Source organism: Gopherus flavomarginatus, chromosome 1 (assembly GCF_025201925.1).
Source record: "Gopherus flavomarginatus isolate rGopFla2 chromosome 1, rGopFla2.mat.asm, whole genome shotgun sequence".
NCBI lineage: Eukaryota > Metazoa > Chordata > Testudines > Testudinidae > Gopherus > Gopherus flavomarginatus.
The window spans coordinates 316,566,210-316,591,633 of NC_066617.1; the positions used below are offsets into that span (position 1 = coordinate 316,566,210).

Here is a 25,424-nt window from a genome sequence, read left to right on the forward strand (position 1 = left end):
CGGTGCCGGGTGCCGGGAAGGGCTACAGCCCAGACCGGCGAACAACTATGTACAAAATTATTTACACTACAAACTAATTAACTAACTATACTTAACCACTAACTAACAACGGTAGTAACAACGGTAGTAACAAGGAGAGCTAGGGACGTGGAGGACAGCAATGCCGCGCTCCACAGTTCCAACGACCGACACGGCGATAAGAAGGAACTGAGGAGCAGGTGGGCCGGCAGGGGTATATATCGAGCGCCATGGCGGCACCACTCTAGGGGGCGACCTGCCGGCCCACTGGAGTTGCTAGGGTAAAAAGTTTCCGACGAGCGCGCACACCTAACTGGAATGGATGTGAGCAATCACTCGAAGAAGAACAAGGACTTTTATATAGGGAGATTCTTTCTGGTGGACACCGGGAAGACTGGCATCCACAAAAACAGTTGGTGGTTCCAACTAAGTACAGAGTAAAGCTCTTAAGCTTGGCCCATGATCATCCCAGTGGCCATGCTGGGGTGAACAGAACCAAAGACAGGTTAAGGAAGTCCTTCCACTGGGAGGGGATGGGCAAGGATGTTGCCAAGTATGTCCGGTCTTGTGAGGTGTGCCAAAAAGTGGGAAAGCCCCAAGACCAGGCCAAGACCCCTCTCCAGCCACTCCCCATAATAGAGGTCCCATTTCAGCGAGTAGCTGTGGATATTCTGGGTCCTTTCTCAAAAAAAAGACACCCAGAAGAAAGCAGTACGTACTGACTTTCATGGACTTTGCTACCCGATGGCCAGAAGCAGTAGCTCTAGGCAACACCAGGGCTAAAACTGTGTGCCAGGCCCTAACAGACATTTTTGCCAGGGTAGGTTGGCCCTCCGATATCCTTACGGATTCAGGAACTAATTTCCTGGCAGGGACCATGAAAGAACTGTGGGAAACTCATGGGGTGAATCACTTAGTTGCCACCCCGTACCACCATCAAACCAATAGCCTGGTGGAAAGGTTTAATGGAGCTTTGGGGGCCATGATACGTAAATTCGTGAATGAACACTCCAATGACTGGGATCTAGTGTTGCAGCAGTTGCTCTTTGCATACAGGGCTGTACCACATCCCAGTTTAGGGTTTTCACCGTTTGAGCTTGTGTATGGCCACGAGGTTAAAGGGCCATTACAGTTGGTGAAGCAGCAATGGGAGGGGTTTACACCCACTCCAGGAACTAACATTCTGGACTTTGTAAGCAACCTACAGGATACCCTCCAACACTCTTTAGCCCTCGCTGGAGAAAACCTAAAGGATGCTCAAAAAGAGCAAAAGGCCTGGTATGATAGACATACCAGAGAGCATTTCTTCAAGGTAGGAGACCAGGTTATGGTCTTGAAGGCACAACAGGCCCATAAGATGGAAGCATCATGGGAAGGGCCATTCACGGTCCAAGAGCGCCTGGGAGCTGTAAACTACCTCATAGCATTTCCCAATTCCTCACTAAAGCCCAGAGTGTACCATGTTAATTCTCTCAAGCCCTTTTATTCCAGAGACTTACAGGTTTGTCAGTTTACAGTCCAGGGAGGAGATGATGCTGAGTGGCCTGACGGTGTCTACTACGACGGGAAAAGTGATGGTGGCGTGGAACAGGTGAACCTCTCCACAACCCTGGAATGTCTGCAGCAGCAACAGATCAAGGAGCTGTGCACTAGCTTTGCCCCATTGTTCTCAGCCACCCCAGGATGGACTGAACGGGCATACCGCTCCATTGACACAGGTAATGCTCACCCAGTTAGAACCCCACCCTACCGGGTGTCTTCTCATGCCCAAGCTGCTATAGAACGGGAGATCCGAAACATGCTACAGATGGGGATAATCCACTCATCTACCAGTGCATGGGCATCTCCAGTGGTTCTGGTACCCAAACCAGATGGGGAAATACGCTTTTGCGTGGACTACAGTAAGCTAAATGCGGTAACTCGTCCAGACAACTATCCAATGCCACGCACCAATGAGCTATTGGAAAAGTTGGGACGTGCCCAATTCATATCTACAATAGACTTAACCAAGGGGTACTGGCAAGTACCGTTAGATGAACCTGCCAAGGAAAAGTCAGCATTCATCACCCACGCAGGAGTGTATGAATTTAATGTGCTTCCATTCGGGCTGCGAAATGCACCCGCCACCTTCCAAAGGCTGGTAGATGGTCTACTAGCAGGACTGGGAGAATATGCAGTTGCCTACCTCGATGATGTGGCCATTTTTTCGGAATCATGGCCCGAACACCTAGAACACCTGGAAAAGGTCTTTGAACGCATCAGACAGGCAGGACTAACTGTTAAGGCCAAAAAATGTCAAATAGGCCAAAACAGGGTGACTTACCTGGGACACCAGGTGGGTCGAAGAACCATAAACCCCCTACAGGCCAAGGTGGAGGCTATCCAAAAGTGGCCTGTCCCAAAGTCCAAAAAACAGGTCCAATCCTTCTTAGGCTTGGCTGGGTATTACAGGCGATTTGTACCACACTACAGCCAAATCGCTGCCCCGCTGACCGACCTGACCAAAAAGACCCAGCCGAATGCAGTTAAGTGGACTGATGAGTGTCAGAAGGCCTTTACCCAGCTTTAGGCGACGCTCATGTCTGACCCTGTGCTAAGGGCCCCGGACTTTGACAGATCATTCCTGGTGACCACCGACGCATCTGAGCGTGGTGTGGGAGCAGTTCTCATGAAGGAAGGACCGGATCACAACTTTCATCCTGTCATATTCCTCAGCAAAAAACTGTCTGAGAGGGAAAGTCACTGGTCAGTCAGTGAAAAGGAGTGCTATGCCATTGCGTACGCCCTGGAAAAACTGCGCCCCTACATTTGGGGACGGCGGTTCCAGCTACAGACCGACCATGCTGCGCTAAAATGGCTTCATACTGCCAAGGGAAACAACAAAAAACTGCTTCGATGGAGTCTAGCTCTCCAAGATTTTGATTTTGAAGTTCAACACATTTCAGGAGCTTCAAACAAAGTAGCTGATGCACTCTCTCGTGAAAGTTTCCCAGAATCAACTAGTTAAAAATTGTCCTTGCAATGTGAAGAATCTTGTAGTTGTACATAATTAGTAGTATAGGTAAAGGTGTATGTGTTTATTAATCTGTTTATTCTAGAGTTCTAGGGAGAAATCACTGCCAGTGTGTTTCCACACTGTCAGCGATTTGGGGGGAGTGTCATAAACAGATAAGTAAGAGTTAATAGAACAGAAGTGCTTCATATCTCTTTGCCTGGAAAGGGTTAACAAGAACAGTGAGCCTGGCTGTCACCTGACCAGAGGACCAATCAGAGGACAGGATACTTTCAAATCTTGAGGGAGGGAAGTTTTTGTGTGTGCTGTTAGAATTTGGTTGTTGTTCACTCTGGGGGCTCAGAGGGATCAGACGTGCAACCAGGTTTCTCTCCAATCTCTCCAATACAGGCTCTTATAAGTTCAGACTAGTGAGTACTAGGTAGATAAAGCGAGTTAGGCTTAGGTTTGTTTTCTTTATTTGCAAATGTGTATTTGGTTGGAAGAAGTTCAAATTGGTATTTTGCTGAAAAGATTTTAATTTGTACTTGTATACTGAGGCTGGGAGGGTGTTCCCAGTGTCTATAGCTGAAAGACCCTGTACCTATTCCATTTTTTTTAAATTTACAAAGATAATTTTTACTGTTTTTTCTTCCTTTAATTAAAAGCTTTTCTTGTTTAAGAACCTAATTGTTTTTTATTCTGGTGAGACCCCAGGGGACTGGGTCTGGATTCACCAGGGAACTGGTGGGGAGAAAGGAGGGAAGAGGGAGAGAGAGGCTGATTTCTCTCTGTGCCAGGATTACTGTCTCTCTCAGGGAGAATCTGGGAGGGGAAAAGAGAAGGAGGGGGGAAGGTGCATTTTCCTCTCTGTTTCAGGATTCAAGGGGTTTGAATCACAGTGGTCTTCCAGGGTAACCCAGGGAGGGGAAGCCTGGGAGAGGCAACAGTGAGGGAAAGGGTTTACTTTCCTTGTGTCAAGATCCAGAGGGACTGGGTCTTGGGGGTCCCCGGGCAAGGTTTTGGGGGGACCAGAGTGTACCAGGCACTGGAATTCCTGGTTGGTGGCAGCGCTACAGGTTCTAAGCTGGTAATTGAGCTTAGAGGAATTCATGCTGGTACCCCATCTTTTGGACGCTAAGGTTCAGAGTGGGGAATTGTACCATGACAGACGAAGAAAATTCATTGTTAAGTAGTGACAGCCGATCTACAGTGGGAGTTCATTTTTTGTTAGTAGCATTTCTCCTGACTGACTTCATGCAGCAAAATTACTCACGCTCATTGTGGCACACATACTGCAGCCAGCATAGGCAGGCACTCTCCCACCAAGCTGTTTCATAATACATCAGCCATTTGCAGCATTGCCAACTGTCACAAGAAGCGATTCTGACCACTGCTGGAGCTTATCTCAGGACAGCAGAAATCCCCCTTTAATTGGCTGCCTCACCCATTTTCCCACCTCCTGGGGAAGAGCACCAAGTGAGGGGTGCTTCAGGAAACATGCAGAGTTCTCCCATCAAGAAGTCAACAACAGACACAATTCTCATAAGGGGAGGAGGAAGGAGCAGATAGAACCCAGAGCCTCTAGACAGTTCTGCTTCCCCCTCCCTCCTGTGAACAATAGATCTGTCTGCTCTCTGTTCTTGACATGGGAAAAGAGATGGAAAGAACCATGGAGCTGCACCCCCCTCAGGCCTGGCAAAGGGGCTAAAAAAACTTTGGAGCTGCAGGAGAAGCAGAGGTGCAATGAGAGGCAAATGGCAGATGTCTGGTCTGAGGAAGAAAAGCTGACATGAGGACTGGGGACTACAGTAGAACCGCAGAGTTGCTAACACCTCGGGAATGGAGGTTGTCCGTAACTCTGAAACATCCATAACTCTGAACAAGACGTTATGGACTTCACCCACTGCAGGGGGTGTTTGGGGCTGCAGCCACAGGGGTGGGGGGAAGCGGAGGACTCAGGGCTTCTGACCCTTGGGAGCATCAGGGCCCAGGGATTTAGATCTATGGGGAGCACTGGGGCTCGGGGCTTCATCCCCGTGGTTCCACTCCCAGTTTCAGCCTCGCAGGGAGCACGAGGGCTCAGGGCTTCAGCCCTGCGGTTCTGTTCCCAGCTTCTGCCCCGGGGCTCTAGCTATGAGAGGAGCACTGGTTTTGAGGGGGTATTTTGTGTCTCTGATGCTGCCTGATTACTTCTGGTTCCAGAGAGTGTCCCGTTGACCGGTAAGTCCAGAACTCTGGTGTTCATATCTTTGAGGCTCTACTGTACATAATTCATTGTTGGGCTGGGAGACGGGCAGATGTGCCCCTAAACCCCAAAGGGGGCACAGAATTAATTAAAATTGTGGGGTTTGTGAAGAAGCTGGAATCTCTGCACCATCAATCAACCAGTGAGAGCTCCTGGAATGGGCAAGGATGAATTTGGAAGAGCTGGTAACACTAATTGCCACACACCCACAATGGGGGTGGGCTGGGGGAGTTCAAAAATCAAAAGACAGATTGAGAAACACAATCTCATCTTTAAAACAAATTCTAATAATCTGGGGAGGTCTGTCTCGTGATCTTTGAACTTTTGGGTTGGACAGTACTGCACTTGAAGCTATTCAAGTGAGGTGTGACCTAGGCCTTCCCATCTGAAAACTGAGATAATCACCTCCAAAATACTCCCAAACTCCACAAGAACAAGCTCTAAACCAGAGTCTTCCTGATACATGGATTGGTCACCAAGGCAATCTGTAGCACAAGTATTAAATATTATATTACAATAATGCATCGCCTTTTGATCTCCGATTAAGTGCCTACCTTTTGTTGTTGTACGGCAAGTTTTCCCATATTTCTGGAGGTACGTAATAAGGAGTTCCCACGTATGTACAAGCATATGCCATTGGACTTGCCAAACAAAAAAGAAAAGCAATATGAAAAGCAATGACATAAGCTTTCTGTAATATTTAAGCAATGGTAAAAAAATACAGTTTAGGTCACTGAATCCAGGGGCAATATCTACATACTTTGTAAGAAGACGTGCAGATCCAAAATCTCCCAATTTGACTTTTCCATTTTGAGTGAGAAAAATATTCTGCAATGCAAAAAAAGGAGTAAGGATTAATGTACTTAAAAACTGTTTTCTAACAAATGTTTCTGCATTGCACACTATATAGATAATATGGCGATGGACACTTCAGAAAGTCTACATATAGAGGTTTTATCTTCACTGTACCAAAATGAATCCTCATATTCCCCCTGCAGGAAGGTAAGAATTATCCTTAATTTACAAGGGAAACTGAAAGGTTAAGTGGCTTGCCCAAGGCCAGAGTCAGTAGCAAAGGAAGAATTAGAGTTCAGAAATTCTGCATCCCAGTTCTGTACTCAAACCACTATCCCACACTTCTGATTTGCTAACTTTCCTTTAGAGAGTAATCATAGAATCACAGCAATGGAAGGGACCTTGAGGGGACCTCTAGTCCAGTCCCCTGCACTCATGGCAGGACTAAATATTATCTAGACCAGTGGTTCTCAAACTAGGGCCGCCGCTTGTTCAGGGAAAGCCCCTGGTGGGCAGGGCTGGTTTTTTACCTGCCGTGTCCGCAGGTTCAGCCGATCGCGGCTCCCAGTGGCCACAGTTCACTGCTCCAGGCCAATGGGGGCTGCAGCAAGGGTGGCCAGCACGTCCCTCAGCCCGTGCTGCTTCCTGCAACCCCCATTGGCCTGGAGCAGCGAACTGTGGCCACTGGGAGTGAACCACGGCCAGTGGGAGCCGCAATTGGCCGAACCTGCAGACATGGCAGGTAAACAAACCGGCCCAGGCCGCCAGGGGCTTTCCCTGAACAAGCAGCAGCCCTAGTTTGAGAACCACTGATACAGACCATCCCTGACAGGTGTTAGTCTAACCTGCTCTAAAAAATCTCCAATGATGGCGACTCCACAACCTCCCAAGGCAATTTATTCCAGTGCTTAACCACCGTGATTAATCTTTTCCTAATGTCCAACTTAAACCGCCCTTGCTGCAATTTAAGCCCATTGCTTCTTGTCCTATTCTCAGAGATTTAGAAGAACAATTTTTCTTCCTCCTCCTTGTAACAACCTTTTATTACTTGAAAACTGTTATGTCCCCTCTCAGTCTTCTTCTCCAAACTAAACAAACCCAATTTTTTCAATCTTCCCTCATAGGTCATGTTTTCTAGACTTTTATTCAATTTTGTTGCTCTTCTCTAGACTTTCTCCAATTTGTCCACATCTTTCCGGAAATGTGGCACCCAGAACTGGACACAATACTCCAGTTGAGGTCTATCAGTGCAGATTAGAGTGGAAGAATTACTTCTCATATCTTGCTTACAACATTCCTGCTAATACATCCCAGAACAATGTTCGCTTTGTTTTGCAACAGCATAACACTGCTGACTGATATTTAGCTTGTGGTCCACTATGACCCCCAGATCCCTTTCTGCAGTACTCCTTCCTAGGCAGTCATTTCCCATCTTGTATGTGTGCAACTGATTGTTCCTTCCTGAATGGAGTACTTTGCATTTGTCTTTATTGGATTTCATCCTATTTACTTCAGACCATTTCTCCAGATCATTTTGAATTATAATCCTATCCTCCAAAGCACTTGCAACCCCTTCCAGCTTGGTATCATCCGCAAGCTTTATAAGTGCACTCTCTATGCCATTATCTAAATCACTGATGAAGATATTGAACAGAAACGGACTCAGAACTGATCCTTGCAGGACCCCACTCATTATGTCCTTCCAGCATGACTGTGAACCACTGATAACTACTCTCTGGGAACGGTTTTCAGAGAAGATGAAAGGCAAGATATGTTTAATGTTTGTCATTCCAGCCCCTCCATTTTTATGCCTTCCCTTAAATTTAAATTGTCTGCAGCTAGCCACAAGCAAGTTGCTATCATCAAGGATTCGGGAATAGAAGCAAAATGATAGATATTAAGACTGCAGCTACTTTGAGACCACACTTTCATTTAAATGAGTTATAATCCTGATAGTTCAATTAATCTAATACTTTCATGCTGGGATAAAGAATTTAAAATGAACCACAGCATTCATGGAATTAGATATCCCAAGAGGAAGACAGCTGTTGGAAACTTGTAATAACAGCTATTAAAGTTATTCCAATTACCTTGGACTTGATATCTCTATGCAACACATGTCTGTCATGAATGTGCTTCACTCCCAAGCACATCTGTACAAACCAGTGAAGTATCTGAAAAAAGTGACTAAAAAATTATGACAATACAAATGCATGTGTTATACGAACTTTATTGGTGGAATGAAAAATTACAAGACACAGCAAAGAACAAACATTCACGCAATTAACTCAAAAAACTTAATTGCGATTAAAAAAATTCTTTGTGATTAATGGCACTTTTAATTGCACTGTTAAACAATAGAATACCAATTGAAATGTATTAAATATTCTGGATGTTTTTCTAAATTTTCAAATATATTGATTTCAATTAGAACATAAAATATACAAAGCGTACAGTGCTCACTTCATATAATTTTTTATTACAAATATTTGCACTGCAAAAGATAAACAAAAGAAATAGTATTTTTCAATTCACCTTATAGAAGTACTGTAGTGCAATCTCTTTATCATGAAAGTTGAACTGACCAATATAGATTTTTTTTTGTTACATAACTGCACTCAAAAACAAAACAATGTAAAAAAGACGGTTACTCACCTTTGTAACTGTTGTTCTTCGAGATGTGTTGCTCATATCCATTCCAGTTAGGTGTGTGCGCCGCAAGTGCACATTCGTCGGAAAACTTTTACCCTAGCAACTCAGTGGGCCGGCAGGTCGCCCCCTAGAGTGGCGCCATCATGGCGCTTGATATATACCCCTGCCGGCCCACCCGCTCCTCAGTTCCTTCTTGCCGGCTACTCCGACAGTGGGGAAGGAGGGCGGGTGTGGAATGGATATGAGCAACACATCTCGAAGAACAACAGTTACAAAGGTGAGTAACCGTCTTTTCTTCTTCGAGTGATTGCTCATATCCATTCCAGTTAGGTGAATCCCAAGCCTTACGTAGGCGGTGGGGTCGGAGTGAAATGTGGCAGAATGAAAACTGCTGAGCCAGAGGCTACAGCATCTCTTGACTGTTGAACCAGGGCATACTGCGAAGCAAAGGTATGGACCGAGGACCAATGGAGCTGCGCGACAGATCTCGTGGGTAGGAACACGAGCCAGCAAGGCGGCAGATGAAGCCTGAGCCCTGGTAGACTGTACGATGATGTGGCTTGGGGAAATATGAGCCAAATCATAACAAGTGCGGAAGTCCGCCATCACCCAAGATGAGATCCTTTGAGAGGAAAACAAGCAAGCCCTCCCTTTGGCCCGCTACCGTGACAGAGCTGGGGCACCTTACGAAATGGTTCTGGCAGCGCAATATAAATGCGAGCACTCCACAGATGTCCAAGGAGTGCAATGGTTGTGCCCACTGCGTTGAGCTGTGGGTAACATGAAAGGCCAAAACCACCTTAGGGAGGAAAGCCGGGTGCGGTCATAACTGCACCTTGTCTTTGTGAAACCTAGTGTACGGCGGAACCACCGTAAGAGCTCTGAGCTCGGAGACCCGTCTGGCCGATGTAACAGCTACGAGGAAAGTTGTCGTCCAAAACAGGTATAGCAGAGGGCCAGTCGTGAACGGCTCGACTGGGGGAGACATAAGTCTGGTTAAAACTAGGTTGAGGTCCCAGGTTGGGGCTGGCCGGCACACCCGAGGGTGCAAGCTCTCCAAGCCCTTGAGGGATCTCGAACCCATAGAGCGTGAGAACACGGAACGTCCACCTTAGCCTGGCTGGAAGGTAGAGATGGCTGCTGAGTGTATCCTCAGCGATGATACCGCCAGGTCCTGCCGCTGAAGGCCAGAGGCAGGCCAAATAGAGGGGATCGAGACCTCAGCAGGAGCAAGATCGAGCGTATTGCAGCTGTAGAAGAAACGCTTCCACCTGGCCCGGTACGTTGACCAGGTGGAGGGCTTCCTGTCACCCCGGCTCAGTTACGCAGCAGCCACACTGTGAGGCGAAGAGGCTGCAGGTCCGAGTGACGAAGCCTGTCGTTGCCCTGAGTGATGAGGTCTGGGTGGGGTGGCAGGGTAATTGGGTCTGTTATTGACAGGCCGAGCAACGTGGTATATCAGTGCTGCCTGGACCACTCTGGAGTGATCATGATGATGCGCGCTCTGCCCCTGCGGAGTTTGAGCAGGACCTAATGAACCAGTAGGAACAGTGGGAAGGCATAATGGAGTTGGCCTTTCCACGGCATCAGGAATGCGTCCAAGATCGATCCCGAGGAGAGACCTTGGAAGGAGCAGAACATCTGGCATTTTCTGCTCTCGCGGTGAGCGAACAGGTCTATGTGAGGAAACATCTCCGCTTCTGGAAAGCAGAACGCCTTACATGGGGCAGAGTGATCACTCGTAAGACAGGAAAGACCTGCTGAGTCAAAGCGCCAAGACGTCCCGAACACCTGGGAGAAAGGACGTCACCAGCTCCATCGAGTGGGCCATGCAAAAGTCCCGGAAATGGATGGCCTCCTGACAAAAGGGGGGAGGACCATGTCCCTCCCTGGATATTTATGAAGCACATGGCCGCTGTGTTGGCTGTAAACACCGAGATACAACGGCCTCGCAGCTGCCGCTGGAACCCCTGGCACGCCAGGCGGACTACTCTCATTTTTGGGGCATTGATGTGGAATGCCAGCTCCCGAGAAGACCAAAGGCCTTAAGCTCGGAGGTGACCATGAGCACTTGAGCAGAGAGATGACGCGTCCGTAGTCAGGGGCAGTGAGGGCTGGGGCGGATGAAACCGCATCCCTGCCCACACCAGGGAGGGAGTTAGCCACCACTCTAGGGAGCCTAAGGTGCTCGAGGGAACGCTGACTACCATGACCATTGGCTCCCTGTCCGGGTGGTACGCCGAGGTGAGCCGGACTTGGAGAGGACGGAGGCGGAGCTTGGCGTGTTTGGTTACAAACTTGCGGGCAACCATGGACCCAGGAGACTGAGACAAGTACGAGCCGAGGTCGTTGGGAAAGCCTGCAGACCTCAGATGATTGTTGCCATCGCCTAAAACCGCAGTTGTGATAAGCAGGCTCCGGCTAGGTAGGAGACCAGGATAGCCCCTAGGAAGTCCAACCTCTGCGTGGGAACCAGAGTGGATTGCTCTATAGTAATCATCAGGCCTTGACCTGTGAATAAGACCGTGACGATGCCCACGCGCTGAGTGGTTTGTGTCTCAGAGTCTCCTCGGATAAGCGAATCGTCCAGATACGGAAAAACGCATATCCAACATCAGCGAAGGTAGGCGGCGACTATGGCCGTAAACCAGAAGTACTGACAGTTGGCTAGAAAGCGGAGGTATCTCCTGTGCGGAGGGAAGATGGCGTTGCGAAAGTACGCGTCCTTCATATCCAGGGCGGCATAGTAGCCCCCAGGAGGCAAGGATGGAATAATGGTTCCCAGGGATACCGTGCGGAACTTCAACCTTATCCTAAACCGGTTGAGTCCGTGCAGGACTAGGAAGGTCTGAGACCTGTGTTCGAGTGGGGGACTAGGGCATAACGGGAGTAAAACCCCTTGCCCCTTTCGTCCATCGGCGTCTGCACCTCTTGTACGAGGAATTGCTCGTGAGAGGGGTCCCTGAAGGGGGACAGGGCTGGAACAAATTAGAGGTGGTACCTATGCTCCACCGTGCGCAGGATCCAGCGATCTGAAATTAACTGGGGCCACGCCAGGAGAAAGCGGGATTGGGATCCCGGCCTGTGACTGGTACACCGCCCTCAGGCGCACCTTGGAAGGTTCGTCTTTGGTCCCAGTGGTAATTGCGAGGGACCTTGACCTTGGCTCTTTAGGGGTCCTGACGTTCGTCTGCGACCACCTTGGCCTCGCCGTTTGCCAAAGTCCTGTCTCTGGCTAGGCACAGAGTATGGCGGCTGGGGACAGAAAGGCCTGCGTTTGGTCGCTGGCATATGCATGCTGAGAGCGCATTAGGACCCTATTGTCCATCAGGCTTGGCAGCCTGGGGCTGTCTTTGCCGCAAAAGGCCTTTACCAACAAAGGGTAAATCCTGAATGGCATACTGCAGCTCCGGTCGGAGGTTTGAAACCTGAAGCCATGAGATGCACCTCATGGCGACACCAAAGGCCAGAGTCCTGGCTGCAGAGTCTGCTGCGTCCAACGAGGCCTGGAGGGACGCTCTGGGTACCTTTTTTTCCCCCGTCCTCCAAGACGGCAGCGAACTCTTGGCGGGAGTTTTGAGGGAGAAACTCCATAAACTAAACTACCTTCACCCAGGTGCTATAATTATCGCAGCTAAGCAAGGCTTGTTGCTTTGCTACCCAGAGTTGCAGGGCCTCTGCAGAGTACACCTGGCGGCCAAACAGGTTCATTCGCCAAGCCTCTTTCGGTTTCGGGGCTGGCGCCCGCTGGCCATCGTATCAGAATCGTGGTCCTGAGCATAAGATCTGCGCATGTGGGATGACACGGATGTGTGTCCGGATGGCCATGGAGGTACTAAAAGAAGGCACAGGCAGAGTCTCTGACTCTATCGGACCTTGCCCAACTCGGCACCGGGAACTGGCACCGGGAGGCGTACCGGTACCTGGAACAAGATCCAGACCCGCAACCAGAACGGTGCCGGGAGGTCGACCGAGATCTCGAGGCTCGGGGAGAGGCTACAGGAGTCAAGGTACCTGTCGCAGTGCCGGGAGTCGGAACGGTGCCAATAGCGGGTCAGCGAACGGGATACCGACCAGTGCAGTGCGTGCGACCAGTACCGATGAGGAAAACAGCACCGGGACTGCAAGTGATGTCGGGCGTGCCGACAGGATCTGGAGTGTCTGCGGGACCGTGATCATGAACGGTGCCGCTCTGCTGTGCTGACAGAGGACGGTCACATGAAGAGACTGTATTACCCGCACCGGCGGTGCCGGGGTCAGGCAGCATCGACTCTGTCATGGCAATGAGATCCCTCGCCGTTGGTAATGTCTCCGGCGTGGAGGGAATAGCAGGCTCAACCACAGTGCATACTGGGGAGCTGTCAGGCACCGGATTCGACGGCCCTCGTGGGACCGGGATCGACGGTACCGAGGTCGTCAGAGCTTCGGTAGGTGTCGGTGCCGGGCGATCCGAATTAGATGAGCTGTCTGGCTGCGGTGCCATCGGCACGGAAGCAGCAGGAGCAATAAGCTCAACCACGGCGCGCGCCAGGGAGCCGTCAGGCACCGGATTCTACGGCCCTTGTGGGACTGGAATCGACGGTGCCAACGTTGTCGGTGCCTCAGAGGTGTCGGTGCCGGGCAATCCGACTTAGACGAGCTCTCTGGCTGCGGTGCCGTTGGCACGGAAGCAGCAGGAGCAGTAGCTCAACCACGGCGCGTGCCGGGGAGCCGTCAGGCACCGGATTCTACGGCCCTTGTGGGACTGGGATCGACGGTGCCGACATCGTCGGTGCCGCAGCAGGTGTCGGTGCCGGGCGATCCGACTTAGACGAGCTCTCTGGCTGCGGTGCCGTTGGCACGGAAGCAGCAGGAGCAGTAACTCAACCACGGCGCGTGCCGGGGAGCCGTCAGGCACCGGATTCTACGGCCCTTGTGGGACCGGGATCGACGGTGCCAACGTCGTCGGTGCCTCAGCAGGTGTCGGTGCCGGGCGATCCGACTTAGACGAGCTCTCTGGCTGCGGTGCAGTTGGCACGGAAGCAGCAGGAGCAGTAAGCTCTACCACGGCGCGTGCCGGGGAGCCGTCAGGCACCAGCAGGAATCGTAGGCTCTCTCGACCTCGGAGGAAGGGAGCGGTGCCGAGTCGACTTCGGTGCCGGCGACGGCCAGTGCCGAAAGGCCTTGGCAGTACCGGCGGGGTCCGGTGCCGAGGAGGCGCTTCTGCCAGCCGCTTGATCATCGCTCGGCGCCAAAGATGGAGGGGTAAGTGAAAGTCCCGCTCCTTTTTGTTCTCGGCTTAAAAGCCTTGCAAATGGGGCACTTAGCTGTCAAGTGTGATTCCCTGAGGCACTTCAAACAGGAGTCGTGTGGATCTCCCTTCGGCATCGGCTTCTGGCAGGCCGAGCCCATTTTAAAACCCGGTGAGCCGTGCATGGGCTCCGGCACCGGGTTCATGGAAGGGGCTACTTCCTGAACCCCGCTAACAATTACTAAACTAACTATGTTAGCAAAGAAAAAACGTATAACTATACAAATATATATATAAAAGGATTATAACTGCATAACTATATACGAGAACTACGAGTAGCTAGGGAAGTGGAGGTCAGCTAAGCCGCGCTCCACTGTTCCAACGACCGACACGGGCGGTAAGAAGGAACTGAGGAGCGGGTGGGCCAGCAGGGGTATATATCAAGCGCCATGATGGCACCACTCTAGGGGGCGTCCTGCCGGCCCACTGACTTGCTAGGGTAAAAGTTTTCCGACGAATGTGCACGCGCGGCGCACACACCTAACTGGAATGGATATGAGCAATCACTCGAAGAAGAACTTTAGAGCCTACAAGTCCACTCAGTCTTGCTTCTTGTTCAGCCAATCGCTCAGAAAAAAAAGTTTGTTTACATTTACAGGAGATAATATTGCCCTCTTCTTGTTTACGTCACCTGAAAGTGAGAACAGGCGTTCGGATGGCACTGTTGTAGCCGGTGTCACAAGATATTTACATGCCAGATGCACTAAAGAGTTATATGTCCCTTCATGCTTCAACCACCATTCCAGAGGACGTCTGTCCATGCTGATGACGGGTTCTGCTCGATAATGATCCAAAGTGGTGCTGACAAACGCACATTCATTTTCATTCTCTGAGTCAGATGCCACCAGCAAAAGGTTGATTTTCTTTTCTAATGGTTCAGGTTCTGAAGTTTCCGCACTGGAGTGTTGCTCTTTTAACTCTTCTTGAAAGCATGTTCCACACCTTCTCCTTCTCATATTTTGGAAGGCACTTCAGATTCTTAAATCTTGGGTCGAGTGCTATACCTATCTTTAGAAATCTCACATTGGTACCTTCTTTGTGTTTTGTCAGATCTTCAATAAAGTGTTCTTTAAACGAGCAACATGTGCTGGGTCATCATCCAAGACTGCTACAACATGAAATATATGGCGGAATGCGGGTAAAACAGAGCAGGAGACATACAATTCTCTCACAAGGAGTTCAGTCACAAATTTAATTAACATTTTTTTTTAAACAAGCATTATCAGCATGGAAGCATGTCCTCTGGAATGGTGGCCAAAGCATGAAGGGGCATATAAATGTTTAGCATATCTGGCACGTAAATACCTTTCAATGCTGGCTACAAATGTGTCATGTGAACGCCTGTTCTCACTTTCAGGTGACATTATAAATAATAAGCAAGCAGCATTATCTCCTGAAAATATAAACAAACTTGTTTGTCTGAGCGATTGGTTGAACAAGAAGTAGGACTGAGTGGACTTGTAGGCTGTAAAGTTTTACACTATTTTGTTTTTGAATGAAGTTATTTTTTGTACATAATTCTACATTTGAAAGTTCAACTTTCATGATAAAGAGATTGCATTAGAGTACTTGTATTTGTTCAATTAACCTATATTATTTCTTTTGTTTTTTACAGTGCTAATATTTGTAATAAAAAATAATAATATAAAGTGAGCACTGTACGTTTCGTATTCTGTGTTGTAATCGAAATTAATATATTTGAAAATGTAGAAAACATCCAAAAATATTTAAATAAATGGTATTCTATTATTGTTTAATTGTGCGATTAATTTTTTTAATCACTTGACAGCTCTAGTGACCTCCCATTAGAGAGCGTAAAGATTTAACTACTAAGATAAGTGACATTTCAATATGACAAGTAAAACACTCATTGTTAGTATAAATAAAGCTGGACAGTCAAAGAACCCATTTTACAGGCACTTCAATTATAATTGTATAGTTTAAATATTCTAATTTAACTGTAAACGAGTCACTATATTTTTAAGAATAAAACACACTTTAAATGTACTTTGTAGGGCTCTTAGGGATGCTCAGCCAATCTAACTACGGAATTAGAGCAACATTTCCTGGCCCTCTAGTTTTAACTAAAAAGATGCCTCCACAATGAAAAATATTAATCATTATAAATAAACAAAGTGTAAATAAATTTGGGTGGGGGTTACATATTTCACTACTGTATATTAAGTTAGTATTTGACCCTGTGGATACCTCCACTTATATCACAGAGTGTTTCACTCCCTGTTCATTTGCAATACAACCTTATAACTTTACTTCATGGTCCTTTAGATTTTATTTTAAACTCTTCATTAAATACTTGGCAGCAAAAATACAAATCTCACCATGTTTTACACAGTATGTATGTTGTCTATGTACAGTGTTTCTCAAATAACTCAGCTTTATCTTATTACTGAAATTGTCCCACCCCACCCTTCGTTTAGACAGAAATAATGTCATACATACAGAAGGATTTCTTTAATTTCAAGCAGGTTTTTTGCAGGTTTTTGTATACTTTAAATTTGTTTTATACAGGTCTGTCGCATCTTAGGCGGGGTTCCGTTCCGCGGTTATCGCACAAAGCAAAAACCGCATATAGTCAAAACCCCAAGCCCTTTAAATTCCGCCCGCAGCTCCGGCGGTGGGGCCAGGGTGGGGGGGGGAGCATTTAAAGGGCCGGTGGAGCCCTTTAAATGCCCCCCTGGTCCCACCACCAGAGCTGCGGGTGGGATTTAAAGGGCTCCCCTGGACCCAGCTGCCGGAGCTGCGGATGGCATTTAAAGGGCTCCATCAGGCTTCCCGCCGCGGTGGGGAGCCCAGAGAAGCCCTTTAAATCCCACCGGCAGCTTTGGCAGCTGGGCCGGAACTGGCATTTAAAGGGCCCGAAACGCCACAGTGTCTGGAGCCTTGGGCCCTTTAGTTCGCCCCAGGGTCTACCAGCCACCTCTGCAGCTGGGAGTCCCCTGGGTGATTTAAAGGCCCTGGGACTCCCAGCCACAGCTGGTGCCCCAGGACCTTTAAATCTTGAGGCCACGCCTCTTCTACTTGGGGCCAAGCCCCCTCCCGGACTCCAGGCCTTTCAGCGTAAAGCTGAAATCACGCATGTTAAATGCACGTAAATTGCGAGAGACCTGTATTACATTGGCTGCTGGTAACTAAAACAGCCCTTTAAGATAGTTATTTCAGAAACAGCTAAGAAGATTATATCTACATATAACCTCAACCTTGAATATGTTGGGCCTGGTTCACCAGACCCTGCACCTTGTTTACTCACTTACACTAGAACGAAGTGACTGTAAATCACTACCATTGTGATTTGGTAGCATTTTACATCCAATTTCATTGGTGCCAATGGAGGTACAAGGCAATGGAACATGAGGCCCGAGAGATTTACTTCAGTAACTGGCTTCCTTAGTTTCTGAAATCTCAGGTACTTCTGAATTTAGATGTCTCTGTCTACCAGCAGGTAAATCACACATACATGTGATTTTACCTGAAATTGTCACTGCATTGCTGTTTATACATATAAACCATACAGATATATGCATGCACATAAACAGCAGCATAGTGAATTTTCTTTTATATCAAACCATGAACGGCCCCTCTTGAAAGTGATTGACAATCAAGTTTCAGAGTAGCAGCCGTGTTAGTCTGCATCCAGAAAAAGAACAAGGAGTACTTGTGGCACCTTAGAGACTAACAAATTTATTTGAGCATAAGCTTTCGTGGGCTACAGCCCACTTCATCGGATGCATAGACTGGAACATATAGTAAGAAGATATATATACATACAGAGAACACGAAAAGGTGGGAGTTGCCCTACCAACTCTAAGAGGCTAATTAATTAAGATGAGCTATTGTTAGCAGGAGGGGAAAAAAAACTTTTGTAGTGATAATCAAGAAAGTCCATTTCAGACAGACTTAAAGGTGACAATTTTGCAACAGAAAAGCTTCAAAAACAGACTCCAATGAGAAACTGCTGAATTTGAATTAATATACAAACCAAATACCATCAATTTAGGCTTAAATAAAGACTGGGAATAGCTGAGCCATTACACATATTGAATCTATTTCCCATGTTAAGTATCCTCACACCTTCTTGTCAAACTGTCTGAAATGGGCTATCTTGATTATCACTACAAAAGGTTTTTTTTTCCTCCTGCTGACAATAGCTCATCTTAATTAATTAGCCTCTTAGAGTTGGTAGGGCAACTCTCCCCTTTTCATGTTTTCTGTATGTACATATACACCTCTACCTCGATATAACGCTGTCCTCGGGAGCCAAAAAATCTTATTGCATTATAGGTGAAACCGCGTTATATCAAACTGGATTTGATCCGTCGGAGCGCATAGCTCTGCCCCCCCGGGGCGCTGCTTTACCGCGTTATATCTGAATTCATGTTACATTGGGTGGCGTTATATCAGGGTAGAGGTGTATCTCCTTACTATATGTTCCCTTCTATGCATCTGATGAAGTGGGCTGTAGCCCACGAAAGCTTATGCTCAAATAAATTTGTTAATCTCTAAGGTGCCACAAGTACTCCTGTTCTTTTGACATTAAGGTTGCCACATTTGGTGTAGTGGTTGTCTGACATGTTGCCATCACTCTACAAAGTACCATGGTTAATGCTGCTTTTTGAGGAGCAGCACTAGAAGAAAACAGTGGCGTCACATCCTTAGTATTGTCTGAGGTAAGGGCATATTTGGAACACCCTTCAACTACCTGGCAGGTCAGTTATCTAACATCCTGCTCATTTTCAATATCTATCATTTGATGATCATCAGTTCACGTGAAAAAGTATTCTTATGTGGCTGGCTTTGTTTCTTTTTCTTACCATATCTTCAGGAAACAACTTTCCTCTTTGATATTTAATCTTTTGCATTAGATCTCCATCATCACAGTATTCCATCACTATATACAGATGTCCATCAGCTAAATTTTAAATAATTTAAGATTAATTAGTAATTTCATTAGCATGCTAAATGTATCATTGTTATTAAATAGCACCAACAATATGCTACATATTGTACAGAAATACAGTTTAAAGAAAAAAAATCCAGGCCCCACTAAATGCTTGCAAGTGAAATAAGAGCTTTCAGTCTAAATCCAGGTAAGTCTCATCTTACGCGCATTTAATATGCTCAAATTCAGCTTTGCGTGGTCAGCAAAAACAAAAACAAAAAAAAAGAGAAAGATAACAATGTACATACTGTACCTGTAGTGCGGGCGATTCCGCCTGCTATTACACTCAATGTAATTTTGACTATATGCGATTTTCGCTTTACGCACTGACAGCTGAATGTAACCCCAGCGTAAGATGAGACTCGCCTGTAATGCACATAGATACATTCTGAAAACCTATATATTTACCTTCAAATGATTCCTTATAGGCAACAATATTTGGGTGTTTCATTTTAGCCAACAGAATAGCTTCCTTCCTAGAGTCCTGTACATCAGATGGAGACTGAAAACACATTGATAATAAGTACAATTATACAAATGTTGCAATAAATCTTTATATATACTACATGTCATTTTCAAAACCAGAATTACTTCTGAAGCACTAGATTTCAATTTCCTTCAACTGCTTTAAAAAGCCATTCATTTAGAAACTTTAAAACTTCATCTATTATTGTAAAATCAATAAGTGAAAAATAGCACACAAAATAAACTTCCCAGAATTGTATCTCTAGAGAATGTAAGTATTTCAGAGCCATTCTGTATGCTTTTTTTAATAGACAGCGTACCTTGCTACATCACTTTATGATTTTCTATTCAAACCACTGCAGAACTAGGTAATGAGGCAGCACTTCCTAGCTCTGGAACAGCTGAAGGTCTATCAGAGCTTATCACAGATTATTTGAATGTGCCTTAGTATAAACTTAACTTTAATCAGGGTATAACCAAGGCCTCTGTGAAAAATAATTTTGAGTTTTCTTGGATAGCTGAATGAAAAGCAAGTAAATTTGAAATAATTGAATTTCAGCAACAAACAATGACGACAACCTGACTACTTCCTCTTTGTAGTGAAATCCCATCCCCAGTGAAGTCAATGGGAGTTTTGCCATTGACTTCAAGTAGAACCAGGATTCCCATGTTCCATAATTCTAATATTCAGCCACAAACGTGATGCTGGTCAGTCTTTATTGGTTACCAGTAACATCCTCAGTCCTGCAGTACTTATTAAAGGCCAGATCCTGTAAGATTCTCAACACCTTTATCTCCCAGTGAAGGCACTCAGCATTGGGCTGGCTAAGGCCCAGATTCTCAAAGGTATTTAGGTGCCTGACTCCTAGAGTTAGGCACCAAAATACCTTTGAGGGATCTGGGCCTAAGTTCTGAAATGTTTCATTTTCTCAAGAATGGTCTTAGGCTGCCCCCATTGGAGGGTATAGTGAGTTTTTAAAAGGCAGTTACAGAATTAAGATAACAAATACAAAGAAGAAGAGCGCAAACACTTACCTTGGGAAGTCTTATTTCCTTCATTGCATATTTCTGGTCACTACTCTTATGAAAAACCAAAAGAGCTCTCCCAAAGGATCCCTCTCCAAGTACTTTTAACACAGTGTATTTTTCCATTGTTTGTAAGGCCAAGTCTTATTCGTTTCCTTAAATGTTATATTTCACAAGGATTTCTTCCAAACTGTATAATGAACTCAGTTAATTTTTGGAAAAAATTCAGAAGCTGTATTTTTGGTTAACATTATCTGTATGAGAGAAAATGGCAAAATAACAAAAATATATAATTATAACATGATGGCAATGACAACTGCTCATAATTGCCACAGAAATGAACTTTTGTTCAATGCTATTGCAACTTTACTAAGAATAAGGTTTTCAGAAAATTTTACTACAAAGCAAACTCATACTATGGTAATACTTTGTACATCAATTGCATCTTATAATCAGAACTCTCAAAACACTCTGAAAACATTAATTAATCTCCATAGTACTTCTGCGAAGTGCTGAATGTTTCTCTTATTCATCACCTTCCTCTACCTGCATCTTTGCAGCTGGATTCATAGTCCCAAGCAGTCAGGTTTACAGGCACAGGGATATGAAACATACTTGGCATAAGCAAAATATATGGTGGTGCTGTGTGTTTATAAAGAGTTAGTGGATTTTATTCTGGATGGCCTTCATATCCAACTAATAGATTTATATATAAATTGGAACTTTTTTTTTAAGACATACTGTTATTAACCTGTTAAGCCGCTATATTTACTTTCTTTATTGGGAGAGAAATATTATTCATCAAGCCTGTAGGATGGTGTGTGTGAGCGCACACACGTGCACGTTTGATGAATAATATTTATCTCCCAATAAGGAAAGTAAATTTAGAGGCCTTAGCAGGTTAATAGTGTGTCTTAATAAAAAGATCCAACTCATGCTTGTTCAGAGAATGAATAGTAAATCTATCATTTTAAAATAAAAAATCCAAAAATTAAGGATCAAGACATTAGATGTGTGATAAACAATTAAAAGAATGGGTTACAGTCAAAACAGATCTCACAAATCACAGTACAAAAGGTATGTTACATTTATTTCAGCTTATTGTTATTTTCAGAATAGAAACCTCTAACACCAAAACTACTCAAAATAACATTCATATTTTCAGCAGAACAGGCACAAGAGGTTTCCCTTATTCACTTCCCTCTTGGGCTTAAGATTCTTAATTCCAGTGGCAATATCATCAAATGATAAATCAGACCCTATTATTTAGAGAGGGCAAACTGGAGAACAGATCAGCTAAGTGTCACCCAAGGATACACAAGTGTTGAGAAGAAGAACTCAGAACACCTTCTCTCCTGCTCCATCAATTCTGAGTTCATCTTCTGAAAACACATTAAGAGGTTTTGTTTTTAAAAAGAAGAGAGGCTGTTTGCTGCCATTGCTTGATGCACTATGTCTCATGTACATCAAACTGTCTTTTTATAATTTTGTACTATCCACACTTCTGGTGCTGTGTAAATATTTAATGATAAAATGGTAACAACGCATGCTTGTTCAACAATCCCTCTTTGGACTCTGATATCACTTGGATTTTCCTTTAACCTCATTAAATGACTACCCTTTTCTGTCTTGTTTGGTTAGTGTTACAAACTGGGTTTTTGCTGCCCTAAGCAAACTGAAAAGCTTATAAACATTTTGACTCCTCTAACACTGTATTTTGTTGTTCTAAGAAATTGCATGTACAGTAGAGCCAGCTCTGATTAACACCTTTAATCCTAGAGGAACTGTGTTGTAGAACACATTCCAAACACCAACACAAATTTCAGATGCTATAGCCCTTACTGTCAACTTTCTCTAATGGCAATCAAACTGAAGGGTAAATTTTGTGAAGGATTTAACAAAAATCCTAATGATATTTCATTTAGATGTAAAGAACATTAATCATAATGAGTGGGTGAGAAGTTTGAAAGGTTAAGGGAATGCAGCCAAAAGTACTCTCACACCCCATCTACCCTAAGGAAATGTTTCTGAAATTTCCCACCAGAGCTAGCACCAGTTTATGTCCACCAGGTTTGCAATGTCAGGAGCCCTAGCATAAATGAGCTACCAGCATTTTAAGGACTGTTCCATCAAACCCTGCTTAGAACAAATATAATCAAAAAGTGCCAGCAATAGTGAGGGCAGCTGGTGGCTCATCTACACTAGAGTTTCTAACATTGCTAATACTAGTGAGGTTGTGCCAGTGTTAGCTCTAGGATAGACAGGACCTCACTGAAGGAAGGAAAGGGGATAGAATAAAAAGGCTGTAACTACATTAGGAAGAGTATCCATTGCTAACAATGGGCATCAGCACTGTACAGAGCTAAGCTGGTGCTCAAAACAGTAGGGACAAGACCAAACCACGTTCAGCATCAGTTCAGAAACCACCATAGCTCAGCGCTACTCAGAACAAAATAAAAACCTAGTTTCTGAAGGTGCCTAATATAGTTTTGTCCTGCTTATGTTTGCAATGAAAGAGTCCAGTGCCATTCAGTTCCACCCATTGTCAACAATGGATACATTTTCTAGTACAGAAAAAAGTCTTTTGCTGCTGATTATACATTTCTTTTCACTAGACAAAGTAAAGTTTTTCAACCAAGCCACCCTGTGCTGCAGAGCGAGAAGACCCACACCCTGGCTGGACAGATTAGGACCTTGGCTATGCAAGAAAATTAATAGGGTATGAAGTTAAAGCAGATTAACCATTCCTGGTAACGCCATATGTGGTTGCTATCCAGACTGCCCTATTCCAAATTCGCTTCATCCTAGTCCACAACAAAGCACTCCTAACTCCAGGCTAAACGTGCGCACCCGAGGCGTTCACCGGGATTAGCTGCTCTTGCAGAGTACGTCCCCGTGCGGCCACGGGACGGGCTTGCACCAGCCTTCCCCGGGGCTGGCTGCGGCTCTTACCCCTTCCAGCTAAATCCTGGGGGGGCGGCGCCCCGACGCCATAGGGCGGGGTCCCCAGTCCAGCCCCTGTCCCTCGCGGGCCCAGTCGCCACCGCTCCGTCTCCAGGCGCGGCGCCGCGGCCCCCCTACCGTGCTGGAGCCGCTCCGCGAGCCGCCGGCAGCTGCAGACCCCGCCTCCCCCGCTGCGCAACCCGACCGCCTCGCTCAAGCACCAGCACCGAGCCAGGCCCCGCCCCTCCTCTCTGTCGTGAGACTGCGGGGTCATCTCTGTGGTTCGCAGACAAAAGTCATCCAAGGGAACCACGTGGGAGGGTTATTTTTGCAGACCCCTTTCTGTACCTTGTGCTGGGGCTGGCAGCCAAGTGAGCAGTCATGGCAACAGGGTTGGATGTCTAACGTCCTCCCCCGAGCAGGTAAGAGGACATAAGCGCCACCTATTGCTTGAGAGGCACTGGTGTTCCCTAGCAAACAGTGTCCCCCAGAACACCCCTCATTCAGTTGTCACCCCACTCTGCAAACTGCCTTTGGATAGAGCTCAACCTTGCTGCCATTTAGAGCTGGGCCTCTCAAATGGCAGAGTCGCTCTGTCTAGGGCTTTATCACTCCCCCTCCCCCCAACCCTAAATGACAAAATTCAGATCTGACTTAACTGTTAGAAAGTATGGGGATGCTTGGAGCTGGGGATTTGCTTTTTGCTCCTCTTTGTGGCACCTGACTTTATGTACTGTTTAAGAATAGGGAAAAACAGTTACTCTTCTTCTTGTAACTGTTGTACATGTCAATGCCAATCAGATGGGCGTGCACCACGTGCATGGTCATTGGAAACCTTTTCCCTTAACAGCTCTCATTGGGTCAGTTAGGGAGCCCCTGGAGTGGTACCTTCATGGCTCTCAATATGTGACCTTGCCGACCCAACCCCCCTTCAGTTCCCTCTTGCCCGCTACTCGAACAGACGAGAAGAAGGATGGGTATTGGAATGGATATGAACAACACATCTCGAAGAACAAGTGTTATGAGATGGGAGGGAGGGTCAGCAGTTAGTACTTTTAACTTTGACACCCTCCTGGCTGATATAATGGCAACTAGGAATGCCACCTTCCACAAGAGGTACAGAAGGGAGCCTGCTGCCAGTGGCTCCAACCAGGCCGCCATTAACCTGAAGAAGAGAAGATTGATATCGCAAACAGGTACCACTAGTCATAAATATGGATATAGTCTTTCCCTGCCCTTCAGGAAATGCCCACCATGGGATTGACAAATACAGAGCACCCCAGCTCTCCTGGGTGAAACATCAAGATGGTCACAAAGTGCACCCTGACGGATGAACCTGCCAATGCCTGCTGTTTCAGGTGTAATAGATACTCAAGGATGAGTGGCATAGATGCTTGAAGGGAGGAGAGGTGGTAGAGCTCACAGCAGCATGAGAACCTTTTCCACTTAGCTAGGTAAGTGGCTCTGATGGAACGTTTCCTGCGACTAAGCAGTATCTCCCTCACCTGTTCTGAGCATTGGAGCTCCATAGGATTTAACCATGAAGCTTCCAAGCTATGAGGTGGAGGAACTGGAGGTCTGGGTGAAGGATGCAACCATGGTCCTGTGTGACCAGATCAGAGTCAAGCAGCAGTGCGATCAGGGTGTCCATGGACAGCTCCAGAAGCATGGTATATCAATGTTGGCATGGTCATGCTGAGGCCAGCAGAATCACCTCCATGGATCTTGAGGAGCACTTTGTGGACGAGTGGGATTAGGGGGAAGGCATACAGGAGGCAGCCTCCCCAGGGAAGCATGAACGTGTCCAAGATGGAGCCCAGGCTGAGTTTCTGGAAAGAGCAGAACATTAGACACTTCGTGTTGCTCTTGGTGGCAAAAAGATCTACCTGAGGAAATTCCCACCTTTGGAAGATGGAATGTATGACATCCGGATGGATGGACCGCTTCTGGTTGCGAAACGACCTGCTGTGGTGGTCTGCAAGTTTGTTCCGCACTCTTGGGAGATAGCCCACTCCATTTACCTGGAGACGTCCTATAC

General features: G+C 46.4%; 1 protein-coding gene across 5 annotated transcripts in view; it reads right to left on the reverse strand.

Moving 5' to 3' along the window:
• NEK3 (NIMA related kinase 3) overlaps nt 1-23,753 on the reverse strand; it is a 54,180-nt gene extending 30,427 nt beyond the window's left edge. For 2 of the 5 annotated variants that reach the window (XM_050949390.1, XM_050949354.1), the window contains exons 1-7: nt 23,294-23,512; nt 20,453-20,697; nt 19,361-19,454; nt 18,825-18,922; nt 8,144-8,227; nt 6,019-6,086; nt 5,813-5,899 (exon numbers count right to left, since the gene is read on the reverse strand). In XM_050949390.1, the coding sequence (XP_050805347.1) occupies nt 5,813-5,899; nt 6,019-6,086; nt 8,144-8,227; nt 18,825-18,922; nt 19,361-19,454; nt 20,453-20,569 (548 nt within the window). In that variant the 5' untranslated portion in view covers nt 20,570-20,697; nt 23,294-23,512. The other 3 variants (XM_050949380.1, XM_050949358.1, XM_050949370.1) reach the window with 3 other exon arrangements.
• Nucleotides 23,754-25,424: the final 1,671 nt, after the last annotated feature.